At 35.7% G+C, this 24,558-nt stretch overlaps 1 protein-coding gene across 1 annotated transcript in view; it reads left to right on the forward strand.

Annotated features, from left to right (window-relative positions):
* LOC126020122 (Fc receptor-like protein 1) overlaps positions 1 to 24,558 on the forward strand; it is a 109,816-nt gene that overhangs the window by 14,237 nt on the left and 71,021 nt on the right. Inside the window, exon 2 of the mRNA XM_049781594.1 lies at positions 959 to 1,029. Coding sequence (XP_049637551.1) covers positions 959 to 1,029 — 71 coding nt within the window. The remainder of the gene's footprint in view (positions 1 to 958; positions 1,030 to 24,558) is intronic.

Here is a 24,558-nt window from a genome sequence, read left to right on the forward strand (position 1 = left end):
ATATAACCTATCATCCTGACAGCATGGCAATTTCTTTTACTCTGTGTCATAGTTCATCCTGAGTTGTCAGTTTCTGTCTCAATGCTAATATTACTCATGAGAGTCCTAGAGGGTTGCATCTAAGATGCTTGATGACAAGCTTCAGGTTACTGCAGCACAAACTCTAAAGTGGGACACTTGATTGAAAGTCTCTTACTCCCACTCAGAAAGGTAATATTTTCCATTTATTTCACACAGAATTTTAGATCCTATAAGAATGTCTGTTTCCCTAAAAAGCAGTCATTTATTCCAGTTATTTAGGATTGAAATTCAAAAATCTGTGTACCATTCATAATGTAATATGGATGTAAGAAAAATTTCTGAGACTCTTATGGGTTATTAAGCATTAGAATGTGCTTCTGGAGAAAATGACAGGATATATCTATGCCAAATTCTTTGGTTCTCTGTGGAATAATGATATGAGTAGTTGCTCCTTGAGGTGATTCTTGGCTTGAGATTTTGATATGTGGGCCATAAAATAATATACAGAGGTGAGGAAAATTATATCTTAATGTCTGTAAAGAAATGAATATTGATGAATATTTATTATGTACTAAACAAGTGTTGTTGCTTTATAAAGAAATTCACCCAGTTTTTCTCATTGTAAAAGTTTGCAAACATATAACACATTTGGATACATGTATAAGAATACAGGACATTTTAGCACACATTAGATGAAAAATGTCATATATCTTACAGAAGATTACATCAAAATTCAAATTTTCTACTCATGCCTTTGTTCAAAGTCTAACTATAATTTAAAAGTACCATCAAGAGTATGTGCTAAATTTATACCATAAAAGAATAGACACACAAATACCAGGTTATTTTCAAAATGAATAATACATAATTATCTTAAATCTTGAGAGTCCCTAAAATATACAAAAACATTTTTATTTTCAGGTATTGTATTTCATAGGTATCTGCAACTTGACTATAACTTTCAAAGAGCTTGTGGAATGTATCGTGCTGAATGTAGTTAGTCAGAAGGTGAGGGACAGGCAGAGAATGACCTGTCATAAGTGGTATGTAAAGAAACAAAGTAGAAAAATTATAAGTCCCAAATGCAACAGAAACTGATAAATGGTCTTTAGTAGGAAGCTCACTAAGGCTGAAAATTGTGGAGGACTAGGACGGAGAGAGAGACATTAAGAAAATGATGAAGTGAAGTGGATAATCTGCTGAAAGGGGAGATACTGGAATATTTGATGCAAGAAACCCTATCATGAATTATATTGTAAGCTACAGTTCCTAAAATAAATTTTAAAAAAGTAAAAATACATATTTTGTTTTGTTTTGCTTTGCTTTGCTTTGTTTCATAAGTATACTTAAAAATGCTAAATCAGAAAGGAGACCAGGTAGTGTCGGGTATAAATAAAACTCTGGGCTCCTGCATGCAAAGCATGTGGCTAGTCTTTTAAGATGTATTTTTAAACCAGTTTGTCTACCTAAAAGTTCATAGAGTGTAAGCTTGTATGGCTGTAATGAAATTTTTACCTTTATTATTATTTAAATAAAATTAAATTAGACAATAAAGCTATTCAATATCAGAAGTGATCCCTGAGCATAGAATGAAGAGTAAGTCCTGAATAATACCAGATGTAACCCAAAAACACACACAAAAATAAAAAGAATGCAGAAGGTAACATTCTTTTATAGCCTAGGAAAAGTACATTATGTTTATAATTAAATTTAGAAACAAAGAAATCATTAATGTGATTATGAAAAAATATTATTTTACATGTCCTATATGATAATATTCATATAATATTAAACACTTAAAATGTTTTCTTTGCAAAAATATGTGAGAAAGGGTAATAAGAAGCAGATTATGCAAAAGGTAAATCATAGAAAAGGCCATTTTCTGATATCAGGATCTTCTAAATTTAGGAGACTTAAGTTAGGAGATTTAAGAATCTAACAGTGGTATAATAATAACACCCAATGTAGCCAAGTAAATAAAAATAGATGAACCAAAAGGAAGATAGAACACAAATTTGGGAGACTTCCTTAGCAGATCTTCAATTACTCTGATATTCAGTTAATTAGCTGAAAAACCCAATTCCCAGACCCAATAATGCTGGAGGCCTGCTAGGTCTATATATGGTGGTGCTAATAGATGGTGCTAATTTATCTATGTGGTGCCAAGGACAAAACTCAGCTGTTTCTGCATGCAAGCAAGGTAGACATATTCTATCCCTAAACTATCCCCTAATTCCCTGAGATATATCCCCAAGCTATTGTCCTGCAATTACATCTTTTAAATTCCACTACCATCTTATCAAATCAGACCTGATCTGGACCATTATAGAACCTGGTTCTCCTTTTTCCAGGAACGTACCTCATTTTATTCAAACTATACAGCCTATCATTTTCATTGGCTAAATTTTCAAAGACAGAGCTTTCTTGTGTCAATTTCAATTGTGAGTAATCCTGAAAGGTACAGTACCTGTATGAATCTAAACCACTACATCCAACATTACAGTAAGCATGGGGCTCAAACTATAGCAATTAAATTTAAAAATATAGTTTTCAAGAGTTAGGTTGGAGTGGAAGGGAATCTGGGATAAATGTGAAGGAATGGGGGCATTGGTTGACAGGACTGAAGGTAAGAGGTAGGTCGTATGCCTGGAAACCCAGTGTAAACAACCCTATAAATTACTCTAAATCAAATTTATAAAATAAAACAAAGATAGACAGCAGTTATATCAAGATCTGCACTGAAACTGGAAGGTTATTCTATTCAAGATCTAGATATTGTATTAAGCATTCTGAGTTATGTAAGGTAAGTACCTGATTCTTCATAGGTAAGCAAATTTAAGTGACTACTTAGTGACCCACCACAGAAAAATTGAAGGTAACTTGCTTACTTCAGAGCTAGTAATATCAAAATTCTATAAATGACCAATGTTTAAAAAGAATTAAGAGTTTACAACTAATAGACCTATTAGCTAGATAGTATTTACTTAAAATGGATAGAATATGATGATTTAAATCCCAAGACCAATGCTTCACTTGTCTCCAATCATTCCTACACAATTGTTTTCACCTGACCCCCACTTCCACCACAATGCACTTAATAAACTATTAGTAACCCATGCACATCAAGTATAGAATGTTTAAAACAAAAAAATGAATATGATATGCAGATTTGAAATAGAAGTATTAACTGTTGCATGCAAAGTAATTTACCTGCTTTCACACTTTTTCCTTAATCTAGAGATTTGTTTCTACTTAAAGGCCCTACTGAGTTAGAGTGTCTAGAATGTTGCAAGTATATTATTACATTAAAATCCTAATTATGAATATATTCAGATGACAGACACATTTTCAAACACATATGTACTCACATAGATTCAAAATATGCAAGAATATCTGAAAAATATCTAATATTAATTTATATCTTCTGACTTGTTTTTCTTTTTTTTTAAGTTGTGTTCCTTTTCTTTTAAATAAAGTGCAGAATAATGGTATGCTCAGAGCATTTTCTCTTTTGTTAAAAGACAAGGCAGCTAGAAACACTATGTTTTTTAATATATATTTTTCATTAATTATTTTTTTCTTTTTTTGCACTCTTTTTTTATTTAAACAACTTTATTACATACATGATTGTGTTTGGGTTTCAGTCATGTAAAGAACACCACCCATCACCAGTGCAACATTTCCATCTCCAATGTCCCAAATCTCCCTCATCCCCACCCAACCCCCGCCTGAACTCTAGACAGGTTTTCTATTTCCCTCGTACATTCTCATTATTAGAATAGTTCAAAACGTAGTTATTTCTCTAACTAAACTCCTCCCTGTTTGTGGTGAGCTTCATGAGGTAAGCTGTAACTTCCAGCTCTTTTCTCTTTTCTGTCTGAAAGTTATTATTGCAAGAATGTCTTTCGTTTTTCTTAAAACGCATAGATAAGTGAGACCATTCTGCGTCTTTCTCTCTCTCTCTGACTTATTTCACTCAGCATAATAGATTCCATGTACATCCATGTATAGGAAAATTTCATGACTTCATCTCTCCTGACAGCTGCATAATATTCCATTGTGTATATGTGCCACAGTTTCTTTAGCCATTCAGCTGTTGAAAGGTATCTTGGCTGTTTCCAGAGTCTTGCTATGGTAAATAGTGCTGCAATGAATAGAGGTATAAGGAAGGGATTTTTGTATTGTATTTTTGTGTTCCTAGGGTATATTCCTTGGAGTGGTATAGCTGGATAGTATGGGAGCTCGATTTCCAGTTTTTGGAAGAATCTCCATATTGCTTTTCATAAAGGTTGAACTAGACGGCGTTCCCACCAGCAGTAGAAAAGAGCTCCTTTCTCTCCACATCCCCCAACACTTTTTTTTCTCATTCTTTGTGATGTGTGCAAATCTCTGGGGTGTGAGATGGTACCTCATAGTTGCTTTGATTTGCATCTCCCTGATGATTAGTGATGTGGAGCATTTTTTCATGTGTCTTTTGGCCATTTGTATTTTTTCTTCGTCAAAGTTCCTGTCCATTTCATCTCCCCATTTTTTGATGGGATTAGATGGTTTTTTCTTGTAAAGTTCTGTCAGTGCCTTGTATATTTTGGAGATTAGCCCCTTCTCTGATGGGTATTGGATGAATAGTTTCTCCCACTCAGTGGGTGGCTCTTGTATCCTGGGTGCTATTTCCTTTGAGAAGCAGAAACTTCTCAGATTAATATATTCTGATCTGTTAATCTCTGCTTTCACTTGCTTGGAGAGTGCAGTTTTCTCCTTGAAGATTCCTATAGTCTCAATGTCCTGGAGTGTTTAGCCTACGTGTTGTTCTATATATCTTATGGTTTCGGGTCTGATATCAAGGTCTTCAATACATTTGGATTTTACCTTTGAAAATGAGATTAACTGGGGGTCTAAGTTCAATTTTTTGCAAGTGGCTAGCCAGTTGTGCCAACACCACTTGTTGAAGAAACTTCCTTTGCTCCAGTTAGGATTTCTTGCTCCTTTATCAAAAATTAGGTGATTGTATGTCTGGGGAACATTTTCTGAGTATTCAAACCTATTCCACTGATCTGAGGGCCTGTCCTTATTCCAATACCATGCTGTTTTGATAACTATTGCTTTGTAGTAAAGTTTAAAGTTGGGAAAAGTAATTTCTCCCATATTCTTTTTCCCAATAATTGCTTTAGCTATTCTAGGGTGTTTATTGTTCCAAACAAATTTCAAAAGTGCCTGATCCACTTCTTTGAAGAATGTCATGGGTATCTTTACAGAGATAGCATTAAATCTGTACAATGCTTTGGGGATTATTGCCATTTTAATGATGTTAATCCTGCCAATCCATGAGCAGGGTATGTGTTTCCATTTCTGCGTGTCCTTCTTATTTCCTGGAGCAGAGTTTTATAGTTTTCTTTGTATAGGTCCTTCACATTTTTAGTCAAGTTGACTCCAAGATATTTGAGTTTGTATGGCACTATTGTGAATGGGGTTGTTTTCTTAATGTCCATTGTTATTTGTTTCTAGGAAGGTTTTGATTTCCTCTTTGATTTCATCTCGGACTCACTGGTTATTCAGTATTAGGCTGTTTAACTTCCAGGTATTAAAGTTTTTCTTCTGTGTCCCTTTGTAGTTCACATATAATTTCAGGGCCTTGTGGTCAGCAAAGGTAGCCTGCCAAATTTCTATCCTCTTGATATCATGTAGGTATGTTTTATGTGCTAGCATGTACTCTATCCTGGAGAATGTCCCATGTACATTAGAGAAGAATGTGTATCCAGGTTTCTGGGGGTGGAGTGTCCTATATATATCTGCTAGGCCTCTTCTTCCATTTCTCTTTTCAGGTCTAGTACATTCTTGTTGGGTTTCAGTCTGATTGGCCTATCAAGTGTTGACAATGTCGTGTTGAGGTCTCCCACAATTATTGTGTTGTTATTGATACTATTTTTTAAATTTGTCAACAATCGCATTAAATATTTTGCTGGCCCATCATTCGGTGCATATATGTTTAGGAGAGTGATTTATTCCTGCTGTACAAATCCCTTGATTAATACAAAATGTCCATCTTTGTCCCTTACAACTTTCCTGAGTATAAAGTTTGCATCATCTGATATTAATATGGCCACTCCAGCTTTTTTATGGGTGTTCTTTGCTTGGATGATTTTCCTCCAGTCTTTTATTTTGAGTCTATGCTTGTTCTGACTATTCAGGTGCATTTCTTGTAGGCAGCAGAAGGTTGAGTTGAGTTTTTTGATCCATTTAGCCACTCTGTGTCTCTTAACTGGTGCATTTAGTCCATTGACATTGAGAGAAAGAATTGGCCTGGGATTTAGTGCCATGTTTCTATCAAAGTTTGGTATCTCTGTGGTCAGTCTTGTCTTAAATTAGGTCTTTCAGTTTTTCTTTTAAAACTGGTTTTGAGTCTGTAAAGTTTCTGAGCTGTTGTTTGTCTTTGAAACCATGTATTGTTCCTTCAAACCTGAAAGTGAGTTTTGCTGGGTGCAGTATTCTAGGCGAAGCATTTATTTCATTGAGTTTTGTCACTATGTCCCACCACTGCCTTCTGGCCTTGCATGTTTCTTGTGACAGGTCTGCGGTAAATCTCAAGGATGTTCCCTTGAATGTAATTTCTTTTTTTTTTTTTATCTTGCTGCGTTCAGAATTCTGTCTCTATCTATGGGGTTCATCATTGTGACTAGGATGTGTCTTGGGGTGTTTTTTCTGGGGTCTCTTTTAGTTGGTACTCTTTGGGCATGCAGGATTTGATCGCATGTATTCTTTAGATCTGGTAGTTTCTCTTTTATGATGTTCTTGACCGTTGATTCTTCCTGGAAATTTTCTTCCTGGGTCTCTGGGACTCTCATGATTCTTAAGTTGTTTCTGTTGAGCTTATCATAGACTTCTATTTTCATTTGTTCCCATTCTTTGAGTAATTTTTCCATTGTTTGATCATTTGCTTTAAGGCTTTTTCCAGTCTCTTCTGCTGTATGGAGTTGTTATTCATTTCATCTTCCAGTGTACTAATTCTATCCTCAGCTGCTGTTAACCCATGGGAAAACTCATCCATGTTTTTCTTCAATTCATCTACTGAGTTTTTCAGACCTGTTGTTTGACGTGAAATTTCAGTTTGGAGTTTTCTCATATCTTCATATTCTCTTGGTTCATATTAGTGTTCTCTTCTATACTTTCTTTGAGTTCTTTGAACATCTTCCATATTTCGACTCTAAACTCCTTATCTGAGAGACTGACTAGTCGGTTGGCCGTGTTCTGGTCATCTGAGTTGCCATCTTCATTCTCTATGTCTGGCGCTGGCCTGCGTTGTTTCCCCATTGTCACACTTGTGCTGTGGGTTTTTCTACATGTTGTGGTAGTATGCATTGGCTAAATGATGTGTGCGGCTGCGTAGCGATGTGTGCGGCTGGCTCCTCCCTTTCTGGGCGTGTAAACTCACCTCCAGAGAAGGCTAGCCGTCTGTAGATGAGTCACACACAGGATGAAATCAGGCCGAGAATGCAGCACAGCACAGGCAGATAGTGGTGCTGGCATCTGAGTTCCAGCAGAGTTCAGCGGCTTCCCCTGTTTTTCATTTCTTGACTTGAAAATATATTGACTTCAATATATATTAATACAATTTTATTGGCATAAAGAGCTCATAAAATGGAATATTTCACTATTTGATATTAACCAAGTTCTTAAGTTTTTTATGTCCTGTGCACTTTTTTGATTCTAAGGATATTGTAGTGCACCTGAAAAAATGAAATATATATATCAATTTTTAATAATGTTTCACATTCCTGCATAAAATTATTATAATGTTGCTGTACTCTTTTTTCTCTTTATTTTCTTTTTTTTAATAATTTCTCCCCCATTTACCTGAAAACAAATGTATTATGTTCAGCTCTGTCAACTATGTGATAAATTATTTTTATATAAATTAAATTTAAAAAATAACATATTGTTTCATTAAGAATTGTGTCTCTTCAAGAGAGATGAGGGCTTGTAGGTGCAGCCCATGACATGAAGCTCATCATATAGAGTGATGAATGCAGTTGGAGAGATAACTACACTGAGAACTATCCTAGCAATGTGAATGAATGAGGAAAGTATAAAGCCTGTCTCGAGTACAGGTGTGGGGGGGTGGGGAGGAGGGAGATCTGGGAAATTGGTGGTGGGAATGTTCCACTGGTGAAGGGGGTGTTCTTTACATGACTGTAATCATACAACTATAATCATGTTTGTAATCACGGTGTTTAAATAAAGATAATTATAAAGAAAAATAATTGTGTCTCTTTAATTCTTTGTTTTTCAATATAAATTGCTAAAATTGCAGCTTTTGTGGGGAGTGGTCTCAGCTAGCAGTGTGAAAAGGCAGTTGGGAGAATGACAACACTTACTCAAAAACAAGTCATGGTGATGTCAGCCCAAATACAAGCATAACAATTATTTGTATCTTTGTAGAGAGATTGATGACTGTAAAGAGCCATAGAAGAATGGTGAAACTGGGCCATTGTCAAGGTGGCAGTAGTGGATGGTGGGTGCACCTGGTATGGCTTTGGAAAGGCAAGGACTTGGCTAGAAATCTCCTCCCAAGATTGTATACATCTCTGTTGAGAATAGAGTGAGTCTCTGGAACTGACCAGATGCAAATATGGTGATTATATATCCTCTTGGATTCTAAAATTCTTGAGAAAGTTTCATATCTGAGAAATTATTAAGCATCATGATTATAAAATGTCCATGAATTATTGTAGCCTTCGATAGTGTTCATTTTTAATCTCTAACAGTATAGGTTAAATCTGTGGTTTGTTTCTAACTATTCAGTCCATATATAACCAAGTCTTATGGAAGATAATATAATTACTGGATCTAAAATAAGGTTATATAAGTACTGAAAGGGCATTTGTCTTGTACATGGCTGACCCAGGTTTGATCCTCAGCATTTCATACAGTCCCCTGAGCCTGCCAGGAGTGATCCTTTATTGCAGAGCTATGACTGACCCCTCAGCACCACCAGATATGACCCCAAAACATAAACAAAAAGACTCCATTATGTAAAACTAAAATTGAAGAACAATATGCCATGAGGTAAACAATTGTAAAGAAATTAACTTTGCTAACTTGTGTGACGGTATGCTGACTTCTCCTGATGGTTCATCAAATAAGAATTCATCTGAAATGAATAATTAGATTACAGAAAACACAGGACCCAGTTCAAGTCTTATCTTGATCTTGATACAAATATAAGATTTGTGATATAAAAACACGCAATTGCTTTAAATGTGGAATATACTAATTTGTTATGAAACAATCTGAAGCTCATATGCTTTAATTTTAATTTTCTTTTTTCTCTACCCAGGATTTGTTATTATTTCTTAGTATAGATTGCATTAAGTAGTTTAGAAAGCTATTTTAGAAGTAGGTAATCAGGATATCATGCAATCTGCCAAAGATCTCTTGGACACAGTATCAATAGAATGTTAGGCAGGAATTATACTTTTGTTGGAGATTTGAACAAACTGATGAAAGATTTTGTGGCAAGCTAGAAAGCTGGAGTTAAAGTTATTCTGTAGAACCATTTGTGTTAATGGTGTTAAAGGTGACCAGAAGGCAGCAAAAGATCAAGATAAATGATTCCGCTTTCACTGCATGGAGACCCTTGGAAAATTAGAAAAGGATAGTTTCTAAAGTCTAGTGGGAGATAAATTTCAGATTAAGTTCAAAGAAGAATGATGTGTTCAGTGTTATGTTTATCAGCTCTTGAATTCAGACATTTGACACAGAGACTGTAAGATTTTTTGATGGAATATCAGACCTTTAAAAAGATAATAGATTAGAAAAGATGATACAACTAGTGATTAAATGAAATTTTTAATTAAAGCCAAAGGAAATATCACAGTTTTGAAAATTAAAGAGATCACTTCTTTATGAGAAATACCCATTGTACTAGAACAAACATAGTTTTGTTTGTGTTTTATTTGCAGAAATGTTGCATTAAAAGACAGTGGAATTTATGAATATTACAAGAGGTTTAGCATAGAAAATTCTGGTCAAGTTATATCCAGTATCTTTTTACATGTCTGCATTCATTTTTCTATCACTATATAAAAATCACCTTCTTTAAATACAGGACAAAACCTGGTATTGCAAAGCATAATATACACTGAGCTGTGAGGTTTGGAATGAATCCTGGAATTAAAAAGGATATTTCTTGTAAGCCTGAGGTCAAAGTGGATAATTTATGTTCACAGTGATATTAAAGGGAAATCTGGTATTTTCTATATAAAATATAACTTTGCCTCTTGATTATTTTATAAACTACAAAAAGGAATGATATGCGTGAGCAAATACAATGTATGAATATATTCAAATGAAAACTCTAACCGCTTTTTATTGAAAAGTTTTGAAATATACATACAAAAGTTGTCCTTTAAATAAACAGATTGATTTTATTAATAAAATATCAAGCATTTGGATATAAGAAAGAATAATAAAATAAAGTTTTATGTATTAGCTGCACACTTCTAACACCATTTTAGTTAAACTTACTTAATTTGAATGCTGCCTGCTTATTTATCGTCTGTATTTTTAAACTGTTTCTAGTCAGGTGATCATTATGTTACTTTTATTTCTGAACAGTGGGTATCTTTGAATCCATATGGACATTGAAATTGGTTGTGTTGCTACAGGGATAGCAATATTTTAGAAAATGGAGTAGCCACATGGCCTCAAAGGCAACTGGGTGGTCCAGGATTTCCAAACACTATTGCTGATACTACGGCATTTGCTGAACTTGTGTTTTTGGCTGCCAGGGCTTCCAGAGTCACAACAAGGTGTCACACTCACAGCAAAAGCATTCTGGTAATATCAGCCAAATGTTCACATACTTGGAATTTTTACCAGATTAATGTTTTGGCAGAGACTCATTAAAAAGCGGTGAAGCGGAGCCATTGACAAAGCAATGACTGTCGGTGATGAGTACAGTAGGCATGGCTTTGGCAAGGCAGGGACGTGGCCCACCCTTTCCTCCCAAGATTGCCAGTTTTCAGCTGCATTTCTGGTGTACCCATAAATTTTTCACAGTTTGGTTTACATCTCTTTTGAGAACAGAGTGAGTCTATAGAGCTGGCTGGGTACCACATGGTGACTATGTTTGTTGTCGAAGACAGTAAGTTTTAAATGTCAACTTGGCTAGGGTAAAGCTCTACTTTTTCAGTAAAACACTAATACGAATATTGCTATGAAGATATCAGTAGATATGATAAAAGAGCATAATTAGTTGACTTTTCATAAGAAAAATTATTCTAGGTAATATGTGAGCCAATACTTTATAATATGCCTGTTTTTATGCATATCCTACTGGTTGTTTTACTCTGATTGAGTCCTAATTAATAATGGCTCCACTAATTTTGTATGGTAAGACTGGAAGCTACATAATGCAGTATGCACAGACATAGCTGACTAGCTGTTTGATAGTTTAGTATGGATCAAAATAATAAGACAAATATAAATGCATGAAGTACTTTGAGGTATGTTTAAACATTAAAAAGTACGTTTAAACATTTCTAATTTTTGTACTATAAATAATTTTATTACATGAAACCTTATTTGTACAAACTGGGTACTGCCTGGTACTTCTTATTTGGTGTAAATTTTATTTTAAAATATTGTTGCTCTTATATTTGTGCCAAGTATTTATAGTTATTTGTGCCTAAATAACAGAGGGAATCACATCTATGTTAGACTTTGGAAAGACTGGATCAATTTCAAATTGTAAGATACTACACATTTACAAATTAATTTTTCAGAAACTTTTAAATTTATTTAATAAAAATGTATCATAGTTGAGATAGTTGATAATAAAACATGTTTCCAAATAAATGAAATCAAAGTTATTGAAAAATAAGAAAGATAAAATAAAAATGAAGAGAAGAAAGTTAAAAGAAGGAAGGAAGGAAGGAAGGAAGGAAGGAAGGAAGGAAGGAAGGAAGGAAGGAAGGAAGGAAGGAAGGAAGGAAGGAAGGAAGGAAGGAAGGAAGGAAGGAAGGAGAGAAAGAAAGAAAGAAAGAAAGAAAGAAAGAAAGAAAGAAAGAAAGAAAGAAAGAAAGAAAGAAAGAAAGAAAGAAAGAAAGAAAGAAAGAAAGGAAGGAAGGAAGGAAGGAAGGAAGGAAGGAAGGAAGGAAGGAAGGAAGGAAGGAAGGAAGGAAGGAAGGAAGGAAGGAAGGAAGGAAGGCAAGCAAGCAAGCAAGCAAGAAAGAAAGAAAGAAAGAAAGAAAGAAAGAAAGAAAGAAAGAAAGAAAGAAAGAAGAAAGAAAGAAGAAAGAAGAAAGAAAGAAAAAAGAAAGAAAGAAAGAAAGAAAGAAAGAAAGAAAGAAAGAAAGAAAGAAAGAAAGAAAGAAAGAAAGAAAGAAAGAAAGAAAGAAAGAAAGAAAGAAAGAAAGAAAGAAAGAAAGAAAGAAAGAAAGAAAGAAAGAAAGAAAGAAAGAAAGAAGAAAGAAAGAAAGAAAGAAAGAGGGCCCGGAGAGATAGCACAGCGGTGTTTGCCTTGCAAGCAGCTGATCCAGGACCAAAGGTGGTTGGTTCGAATCCCGGTGTCCCATATGGTCCCCCGTGCCTGCCAGGAGTTATTTCTGAGCAGACAGCCAGGAGTAACCCCTGAGCACCGCCGGGTGTGGCCCAAAAACCAAAAAGAAAAAAAGAAAAAAAAGAAAAAGGAAGGAAGGAAGGAAGGAAGGAAGGAAGGAAGGAAGGAAGGAAGGAAGGAAGGAAGGAAGGAAGGAAGGAAGGAAGGAAGGAAGGAAGGAAGGAAGGAAGGAGGGAGGGAGGGAGGGAGGGAAGGAGGGAGGGAGGGATGGAAGGAAGGAAGGAAGGAAGGAAGGAAGGAAGGAAGGAAGGAAGGAAGGAAGGAAGGAAGGAAGGAAGGAAGGAAGGAGGGAAGGAGGGAAGGAGGAAGGAGGGAGGGAGGGAGGGAGGGAGGGAAGGAGGGAAGGAGGGAAGGAGGGAAGGAAAGGAAGGAAGGAAGGAAGGAAGGAAGGAAGGAAGGAAGGAAGGAAGGAAGGAAGGTAAGAAGGAAGGAAGGAAGGAAGGAAGGAAGGAAGGAAGGAAGGAAGGAAGGAGAGAAGAAAGAATAAAAAGCACATTTTGGGAAATTGTTGTATCTCCAATGAAGTCACTAATACAATGGCAAAAGGTTTAGTAAATTCTTATTGTTATCTGGCCATTCTGTTAAGTTGGTGTGCTCCTATAGGGATAACAACAATAAACAAATGAAGTTGTCCAGAAATTCAAAGCACTATTTGTTACAACAACTTTTAGGTACGTGTACTCCTGAGTTAGACTTCCCAGAAGGAACTGAGGAGAGGGTTCCCAAACTCATTTTTAAAAACCCTGGTGATACCAGCCCAAAAATCAGCTTCCCTGATGTTTGTCAAATTTGTGTCTCCAAAAGGAATCATAGAGGTTCAGAAATGAGATAGGGCCATCGGGAATATAGTATTTCTGGGTGATGGAGGCAGCAGGGTGGCTTCTGTAAATTGGGGTCTTGGCCCAGCCTCTCCTTTCTAGATGGCCAGCTTTCTGCTGTATGGGCCATTGTACCCATGATCTTTCACAGCTTGGTTTACGTTTCATTTGAGAAAAGAGTTAGTCTATGGAGCTAGCCCAGATCAAACATAGCGACCATGTTTGTGGGTATGGTTATAGCTAACAAGTTTCCCAGAAGAAAGGAGACAAAAAGGGAGGGTGCCCACATCCTAGTGATATAGGCCAAAAAAAAAAAAAAGGGGGGGGGGTATACCTGAAGTTTGGTCAGACTGGTGTTTCTGAAGGGAATTGTAGAGGGTCAATGATGAGACAGGGCCATCAGGAAAATGGTGATTCTGGATAATAGAGGCATCAAGAGTGCAAAAAAATGTTTTAAATAAAATCACTTTCATTATTTTTGTGTTAAAAATATGTCTCACTCAATTGTTACTAAATTCCTTTTTTTCTCTTATATATGTTTGTGTTTCTGATATTTATTCATATATCTTTATATCAAACATAATCATTTTTCGCTAGTCTTTAATCCTTGAGTCAAATTCCTATTATTATATTCCAATCTGCTTAGAAGTAGCTTTATATAAAACTGGACTGTGATGTTAGTAAGGATAAATTGAACAATTTTAGGAATTGCAAAGAAATTTACATGTAAGTACTAATCTTGGTTGAGATCATCTCAATTATGAAGATTTTTCACTTCTCAATAGAGAATCCCCTACCTTGGGCAAATATTCCTCAATAAATAAAGATATTTGGTTTCTAATCATAGAACAATGGGCTTGAGAATGAATTTTCTTCCCTACATTCTTCTATTAATCATCTCATTATAGACAGATCTATATATGTATATTTTAGCTATGTTATCTCTAAACTTCAAGCTTTCTAATAGTGATAAAGTATAATCATTTATTGTTCTATTTCCCTTTGATTTCACTTAGCAGCACTCATACAAAGAGTGAACAACACAAGAGTAATTTATAACCTCTATTTATGTCCTAAAACCACACTATTTATAACATCTTTAACCTTTTTATTGAATAGATGTATTTGACCACACAGTAAGACTAATTACTATTGCCATGAGGTTCTAAAGAATGATCAACTTTTCCTATCTACTATGTATTTAGAAGAATCACGTTAAGCACATAACACTATAAATGCAGTTCCAGAGACATTCTTTTTATTTCATCAGTCTGCTCATCATTTTCAATATATCTTGAGTGTGGATTATAACAATAAAAGGATGGTTGAACACAGTGTCAGCATAAAGAAGGAAAACACCAATCTTTCTAAATATTCACTTATTTGTGGTGAAGACTCATGAACAGGAGATTTATCCTAAGGAGCACTGTTTCAGAAAGGCTTAACTTTATTAACCACACAAAGGGCCCCAGAATTCCCAACTTTATTTTCTTGCATTGATTCAATTATGATTAGCATTACTAGTCAAGTAACTACTCATAAACATAGATCCAATGAGCAGATGCGGTTTCTTAGGATTCTACCTATGAAAAGATGGTCGGAGGGAAGAGTCAGGAAAAAATGGTTACACAGGCATATGTAGAAATATAAGATTCAGCTCTAAATCCAAACTGGGTCAAGAGCCTTAGTAGGTGTACCAATTCTGCATGAGCATCAAAGTGATAACAGCAGAGTTCAATCTGAGTTCACATGAATAAGTGAACAAAATGCCATCAATTCATGGCTGCAAAAAAGTAAAAACCCAAGTTCTGAAAAGTTATTTATTGGTAACCTACTAATACAGGTTTTATAGAGCTTAGAGGGGAGGAATTTTGAATAAGGAAATAAAAAACCACAAGGACAAAATAAATGAATACATAGGATAGATCTCGTTTAGTCTCAGTTTATAGCAAGAAACATATTTGGACTTGAGTCCACGAAGAAGACAAGTCTAAGGGAAAAGGGAAGGCAGGACTAGAAAAACTAACAATGATCTTCTGTGAATTTAACACTTCCATGCCATCCCAGCTTCCCAATAGGATCACCACAAGGTTTACTTTCCTTCATACTTTTGTGTTCCTGCTTCTTTGGCAGCATTGAAATAAAACATCCTAGCAATAATACTGTTGAATGCTGAAGACCCTGGTTCATGTGACTTAGTAACTGCTAACTGCAAAATCCTGTCAGGTATTATGATGTGGAATGGGGAATATAAAATGTATGGGATGGTGTATAAAGAGCAAGAATCTATTTGCTGATAAAATGTAAACCCACATGACAGCACTGTGGAGACTAGCATGTTGACTTTGCATGTATTAAGTTCAGTTATTCAATTTGGTAAAGTGCATTCCATTTAGTGTCACACCAACAAGAGGTGAGAGCCTTGGGAAAAGCAGTCTTCCCAAATGGGGTATAAATTCCGATTGCTGTTGTTATCAGGAAATAATTGAATATGTTGTCAGGCACTTACACTTTTATAAAAAAAGATTATCCCCTAAACAATTGATAGTATGATATCTATGTCCAATTCCTAAAAGTCACAAAGTAAATGATGAAACAGAAATTTGATGATTAACAAAACCATATATTAACATGTTTTGTTCCTGTTGTAATGAAAGGACAAATATGTTCCTATATTTCTCTTGGCATCTGCTAGTTGCTTGGTACTACGTGGCATAAGTTAGTTTATTTCTTTCATTAACTTCCTGTGTGCTTCTTTTCTCTCTGCTTCAAAGAAAGTACATAATTAGATTTAGTGACTACACCAATCCAAAAAATGATATCAGCCTAAGGTTATTAATTTCATGGCATTTGCAATGCACTTGTTTCTATCACATTCATAGGTTTGAGCACTAGGGTATAGGTATATATTTATGAAGAGCAATATTTCAACAATTGCAGAACCCAAGTCTCCTTATCATCATTTTTTTCTCCAAAATAGTAGAAGGCAAGGAAATCTAAAGCTTTTGAGAAGAAGGAACCTATTTTCTATATCTAGGCATATTGGATAAAAAAAAATTTGCTGAATCCCATGATTTCAGAATCTTACTGACCACAGAGAATAGATACTAGAAGCCTAACAAATTCAGTAACATTTATCATTTGCTTTAGAAAGCATTTTAAAGAAAACTCTGAAGGGTGTCACCATTACACGTTATGGTTGCTTAGGAGAAGCTACTGTCAACTGACTAGGATAAATCATGAGACTTCTAGCTAAGTTTTATTTGTAAGTGACTGCCTAAACAGGATATAATTTATTATATTCAATCCCCATAGATGAAGGTCAGATAGTACTAGAAATACTAAAGATAAACTAATAGTCCCTGAGAACTAAAGAGAAGAAATTGGGAGACATAATGAAAATTGTACCCATTAAAAAAAATGTATCTGATAGAAGACAGGTATGCCCCAAAAAATAGCTGATCATTCATGAATAAGCCACATAGAAGACATGATGATGAATATAGAAACACTAAGATTTATGCCCAGAGTAAACCAAGTAAATGTGGTTTACTTTACATAGAAACAAATAAAAAATAGAAAGTGGGGTGAGAGGAAGATAAAAATAGCAAGGAACGAAGGAAGGAAGGAAGGAAGGAAGGAAGGAAGGAAGGAAGGAAGGAAGGAAGGAAGGAGGAAGGAAGGAAGGAAGGAAGAAGGAAGGAAGGAAGGAAGGAAGGAAGGAAGGAAGGAAGGAAGGAAGGGAGGGAGGGAGGAAGGAAGGGAGGGAGGGAGGGAGGGAGGAAGGAAGGAAGGAAGGAAGGAAGGAAGGAAGGAAGGAAGGAAGGAAGGAAGGAGGGAGGGAGGGAGGGAGGAGGAGGGAGGAAGGAAGGAAGGAAGGAAGGAAGGAAGGAAGGAAGGAAGGGAGGGAGGGAGGGAGGGAGGGAGGGAGGAAGGAAGGAAGGAAGGAAGGAAGGAAGGAAGGAAGGAAGGAAGGAAGGAAGGAAGGAAGGAAGGAAGGAAGGAAGGAAGGACGGAAGGAAGGAAGCAAGGAAGGAAGGAAGCAAGGAAGGAAGGAAGGAAGGAAGGGAAGAAGGAAGGAGGGAAGGAAGGAAGGAGGGAAGGAAGGAAGGAAGGAGGGAAGGAAGGAAGGAAGGAAGGAAGGAAGGAAGGAAGGAAGGAAGGAAGGAAGGAGGGAAGGAGGGAGGGAAGGAAGGAGGGAAGGAAGGAGGGAAGGAAGGAGGGAAGGAGGGAAGGAGGGAAGGAAGGAAGGAAGGAGGGAAGAAGGGAAGGAAGGAGGGAAGGAAGGAAGGAAGGAAGGAAGGAAGGAAGGAAGGAAGGAAGGAAGGAAGGAAGGAAGGAAGGAAGGAAGGAAGGAAGGAAGGAAGGAAGGAAGGAAGGAAGGAAGGAAGGAAGGAAGGAAGGAGGGAAGAAGGGAAGGAAGGAGGGAAGGAAGGAAGGAAGGAGGGAGGGAAGGAGGGAAGGAAGGAGGGAGGGAAGGAAGGAGGGAAGGAAGGAAGGAGGGAGGGAAGGAAGGAGGGAAGGAAGGAGGGAGGGCAGGAAGGAGGGAAGGAAGGAAGGAGGGAGGGAAGGAAGGAGGGAAGGAAGGAGGGAAGGAAGGAAGGAAGGAAGGAAGGAAGGAAGGAAGGAAGGAAGGAAGGAAGGAAGGAAGGAAGGAAGGAAGGAAGGGGGAGGGAAGGATAGAGGTAAGAATCTAAAGAGGGAGAGAGGTAGGAATCTAAGGAGGGATGGAGAGAGGGAGGGTGGGAGAGAGGGAAGAAGGAATGAAGGAATCCATCCTCTGGAAATCGATTTGAAATTAAATAAATGTAATGAGAAGAGATTTATTTCATCTTCTATTTCCCTTGTCCTATAGTTTTAGCATTGGGTCCAAAGATCCAACTGATAATTTGGGAAAATTTTTAAATAGCATGTTGTTCTGGTTCCCATTTTCCCACAGCTGGAGTTCATTGCTGTAGCATCATGAACTCATAAACCTTAAGATTAGGAAAGAATGTCACCCTTCTAAACCTCAGGTCCAAAAGTAGAAGAGACAGCTCAGGAAGAATAAAAATTTCAAGTTTCTCATCTTTCTGTCCTATATGGGAGGAAGGGGAAACAATTTTTAACAATGTGCTACAACTGTACTTGGATTTGAAAATGTTAAAAAGGACAGAAATAGTCACATAACAAATTTAAATAAACAATGTTAAAAATAAATTTAAAAAGCCTTTTAATTTAGAATTAGTTGAATTTTTGTCAAATCTTTCAATACATATAATTGATGAAGCTGATGCAGGAGGGTATATGGCTCAGGGAGCTGATAAAAATGTGATAAATAGGGGCCGGAAATAACACAGGGGTAGCGCGTTTGCCTTGCAAGCGCTGACCCAGGACCAATGGTGGTTCGAATCCCGGCATCCCATATGGTCCTCCGTGCCTGCCAGGAGTGATTTCTGAGCAGAGAGCTAGGAGTAACCCCTGAGCATTGCCAGGTGTGGCCCAAAAACCAAAAAGAAAAAAGAAAAAGAAAAAGAAAAGAAAAGAAAAGAAAAGAAAAGAAAAGAAAAGAAAAGAAAAGAAAATGTAATAAATATGTGGGTACTGCAGGTTTGATCTCTATCACTACACAATACCTCAAACATATAAACAAAATGTGATCTGAACACTACATAGAATTTGACATTTTTGATTATTATTGTTTGCCACACAAAATCATGTTGTGTCATAAAAAAATAAATAAAATTGGGGAGGGGAAATCAATAAAATTAAAATTTTGCTTATAAAAAAGGACTGAGGAGATAGCGTGAAGGTAGGGCATTTGCCTTGCGTGCAGAAGGACAGTGGTTCGAATCCCAGCATCCAATATGGTCCCCTGAGCCTGCCAGGAGTGATTTCTGAGCATAGAGCCAGAAGTAACCCCTGAGCACTGCCAGGTGTCACCCCCCCCCACCCAAAAGGACAGAAATTTGCTGAAAGCCAACACTGGTAGTGTTTTGTTATATGAAGCAGAAATAGTTGTAAGGGTCTTAGTCCCCACTTTTGTTCCTACCAGAGTAGGAGTCAACTTTTTACTAGACAAAAAGACACCTACCTGCCTAAGTCTGGAAAGATCTCTATACTAGGGGTTATTTTTTTAAGGCTGATGTAAAATTTAAAGAGTGGTGTAAACAATAAAATCATTAGAGGTCAATTGATCCAAACAGTCTAGTAGCTAGATCATGTGGTCTTAATGACAAAAGGACTTGGCTGTAATTCAAAGCCCTAGGTCAGGCCAAACTTGAAATGACTGACAAGAAAAATTATCTGGGCACCAAGAGCATTTTTAGGAAAATCTTCCTTTTGCTCAAGGATTTGGTAATACTTTAGTAAATGTTTTTTTAGATTAAAGCTTCTGATTTTGAAGTTGGTCAATTATATTAGTAAACCAAATATCACTGGAAATAGAAAATTATGTTCTTGTTAGTCTTCTTTTCTAGAATAGAATGCCCTCCCTATGAGGGAGACATACACTGTGTTCATGGACTGGGAAGGTGTTACATTGGCAAATATAAAATAAAATATATGCCTCTCCAGAAATTTATAATTTAGTGAAATGGAGTAAATGCAAGTATATTTTAAAGACTAAAGGATGCTTTATTTTTGTTATTGTTTTTTAATGTAAAGTTCTTAGTATATGTTGTTGCTACATTCTCAATTCCTGCATCTGCAGAGCAATTTTTTCTTTTCAAATTTTCTATTTTTTTCTTCCAGTACTAAGTAAGAGGCACATTTTATCTGCAGAAAAATTGTCCTCTATGAACTGGTTTTGGAAATTATTTTATGAAGGATCACTGAAATTGGAGTCTGCCATTTTTATCTAGAATAAACCCAACTTACTTCATTTAAAATTATTTTTCTTCTTTTGTAAGTCGGTGCATTAGGGCTCCAACCTTCTTTCTGCCTTTTTGCTCCCACAATGTCCATTACCTTAATGGATGAAGTCCCATATTTTGAAATCCAAACAGCTTGATCAGTTGAGCAACAGTTCCATCCCCATGACCCCTATCAACTTAAAGGTTTGGACATATGATATCTGTCCTAAAATAGCTCTATGAAAACCCTAACTTTGCAAACAGAAATATTAGATATTCATCTACATTACCTATGAAATAGGGTCTTAAGGTCACAGGCATTGTTAGATTAACAAAATATAAGAAGTAACAACTTGCTTAAAAATGAAAAATCAGATCAACCCTCAAATTTTGAGAGTTTGAAACTTAAATCATAGCACTTACATATTATTTAAGAGCAAGGTTGAAACAAAAGAGTAACCCGCTAGAATAGACAAGGGCAGAAATCCCAGAAAAGCATTGAGCTCAAATAAAGCTTCAAACTTCAATGATATGGAAGTAAAACCAATTCTACAGACACTATCCAAGAAAACAAAGCAATATCTGGAAGAAAAATTTAACCAACTCAAGGAAGAATTGGTCCATAAAATCAATGTGTCTATAAAAATGTAAGGATTTTCAGAAAATATGATAGCAAGTCATAGCAACAGTATTCAACATCTTAAAAATATATCAATGATGATGAAAAAGTACTAGCCATAACCAAAAGTAAAGTAATCAAAAAAGGGGGAATAAACAAATGAAAGGGATATTTGTGATATATAATAACAAGAGAAAAACATCTTAAAACCATAGAAATATCAGAGAGACTAAAAAGAGTAAGTGGAAGAATGACTGGTAGAAGAAATCATAACCAAGAACTTTCCTTATCTCTGATGGAGATCGCTGCACAAATTCAAGAGGCCAAAAGAGCACCAAACAGAGTAGACTAAAAACAGACAAATAAATCTAGAAGAGACATGATTCTCTGCACCACTCTGTGACCATTCATATCTCCTGTCAATTAACCCCAGCACAACACAGAAAACATCAAACACAGAAAACATCAATCACACTACAAGCATGACAATGGGGAAACAAGGTAGGCCAATACCAAGCATAGAGAATGAAGATGGCAGCTCTGATGACCCAAAAACTGCCAACCACTTTTTAACCTCTCAGATAAGGAGTTTAGAGAAGAAACATGGAGGATCCTTATAGAACTCAAAGAAATCATGGATCAGCTGAACAAACCACAAATAAGAATCAGGAGGATATAAAAACAGAAATTAGAAAACTCCAAATTGAAATAACAGGACTGAAAAATTTGATAGGTAAAATAAAAACCTCACTGGAAAGCCTCTCCAACAGATTATCAAAGGCAATGAGGACTGAATCAGTAAGCTGAAAGATGAGATGCATAACAACTCTATACAGCAGAACAGATTGGAAAAGAGTCTTAAAACAAATGATCAAACCATGGAAAAAATCTCAACTAATGTGAACAGAGAAAAATAGAATTCTTTGATAAATTCAACAGAAACAACAAAAGAATGATTGGAGTCCCAGAGACCCAGGAAGAAAATAGCTGTAAGGAATGATGCCATCATGCAATTTGCAGAAACATGAATAGACTAGAAGATATTTATGTTAAATGAAGTAAGCCGAAAAAGAAAGGATAAATACAAAATAATATCACTTATATGTGGTTTTAGAATAACTGCACAAAGAAACACAGTGGTCTAAAAGGCAGTTGTCTCAAATACCATTAACCCCAGAGTATAAAAGAAAAAGAGAAGGAACTGATGGAAGAGAAGAAACACAAAATTTTCTATTCTCTTCTATACCTCAAAAAGACCTTCAGCAATGGATATATCTGTTTAGATAGAGATAGTGTCCTATATATGTATATATACATATACATATATGTTCTAATGCTTTTGTCTGCATAAAAAGGTGCAGAATGCATTCAGAATCTATGGACTCTGACTACAGTGTTCAATATAAAAAGTTTTAGGGTCTTCAGGAAGAAAAATTCCATGAATAATCAACAGCCTAGGGCATCATTGCAGAGAAATTCCTGGAGCTAAAGATTGCATGCAACTAAATCATGCATGCCCAAAGGGTACCACCTAAAAGAGATCTGAAGGAAAGCACCACAAGACACATGTTAGTTACAATAAAGAATAACACAAATAGGGATATAATACTGAAAGTAGCAAGATCAAAAAAGGAAATTACATTCAAGAAACATCCTTAAGATTTACAGCAGATCTGTCACAAAAGACCCTCAAAGCCTGAAAACAGTTGTGACAAAATTCAAGGAAATGAATGTTTATATAATAATAGTGGGAGACCAACAGTGCCATGTAATGCCTTGATATATCAACCAGGATGAAACGTAACAAGAATATACTAACTCTAAAAGGAAAAATGGAAGAAATTGTCCTAGTAGATTTATAGGGCTCTTCGCCACCCGAAAACTGGATACATATTCTTTTCTAGAGCACATGGGTCATTCTTCAGGATGGACCAATGCTGGCCTTTAAAACATACCTCCATAAAATCAAGAGGATAAAAATCATACAAACTACTTTCTTAAATCTGAATGCATTAGAAGTGAACTATGAAGAGACACAGAGGAAAATCTTTAATACCTAAAAATTAAATAGCTCACAACTGAACAACAAGTAGATCAGAGATGAAATCAAAGAGAAAATCAAAACATTCCTGGAAACAAATGAGAATGAAGACAAAATAATCAGAATTTGTGGGACATGTCAAAAGCAGTACTTAGAGAAATATATAAAGCTTTACAAACATACATCAGGAAGAAAGAAGAAACCTATATAAATAACTTAATGATACAACTTATAAAATTAGAAAGTGATAGGTAAGCAGAAGAAAATAAAGCTTAGAACAGAAATTAATGAAGTGAAATACAAAGAACAATTCAAAAGATCAATTAAAGCAATAGTTTGTTCTTTGAAAAAAATCAGCAAGATTGAAAAACCATAGGTAAAACTCACAAAAAGAGAAACTTAATAAACTGGATTAGAAATGAAAGGGGGGGGGGAAATCACTACAGATAATACAAAGATCCAAAGCATTAACAGAGACTACTTTGAGAAACTCTATGCCACAAAACAAGAGAACCTAAAAGAAATAGATAAATAATCTTCGACAGTTGAACCACGATGATCTAGCATATATAAACAGACACTTAACTATTGAATAAATTAAAATATTAATCAACAGTCTTTCCAAAAACAAAAGTCCAGGCCCAGATGGATTCACTAACGAATACTTGAATTCTTTCAAACAGTTCAAGAGAACATACTATCAATCATTTTCAGGCTCTTCCAGGAAACTGAAGAAACTGAAACACTCCCAAATAGTTTATATGAAGTTAACATCACCCTGATACTAAAACATAAAGAGATGCTGCAAAAAAAGAAAACTACAAACCAATATCCCTGATGAACACAGATGCAAAGATTCTCAAGAAAATCCTGGCAAATAGGATCCAATGATTTATCAAGAAGGTCATACACCATGATTAATTAGATTTTATTTCAGGAATACAAGGATGGTTTAACAGCAAATAAATAATATGCAAATAAATCAATGTAATACTTAGTATGAACAAAAGAAAAAAATGAAAACTATATGATCATATAAATAATGCAGAGAAAGCATTTGATAAGTTCCAAGACCCATATTTGATAAAGGCCATTTACCACAAGCCATGGCAAATATTTTACCTCATGCAGATAAAATTAAAACCTTTCCTCTAAAATATGGTACAAGACAAGGTTTCCCCCCTCTCACCACTCCAATTTTATAAAGTACTGGAAGAACTTGCCAAATCAATTAGGCAAGAAAAATATATTAGGGGCATCCAGATAGGAAAGGAAGAAGTTAAGCTCTTCCTCTTAACTGATGACATATACTATATTTATTAAACTCAGAAGACTCTACTAAAAAATTTCTAGAGACAATGGATCAGATAGCAAAGTAGCAGGCTTTTAAAATTAACAAGCAAAAATTAATGGTCTTCTTATACACAAATAATGAGAGAGAAGAAATGGGCCTTAAAAAATCGCACCCATATTAGTGCCATAGAAATTCAAATACCTTGGAGTTAATTTAATGAAAGAGGTAATGGGCCTATAAAGAGAACTACAAAATACTGCTTTAATAAGTAAAAAAGGACAAAAAGAAATGGAGACATACACTGTGTTCATGGACT

This window comes from Suncus etruscus, chromosome 10 (genome assembly GCF_024139225.1).
Source record: "Suncus etruscus isolate mSunEtr1 chromosome 10, mSunEtr1.pri.cur, whole genome shotgun sequence".
In the NCBI taxonomy this organism is placed as follows: Eukaryota; Metazoa; Chordata; class Mammalia; order Eulipotyphla; family Soricidae; genus Suncus; species Suncus etruscus.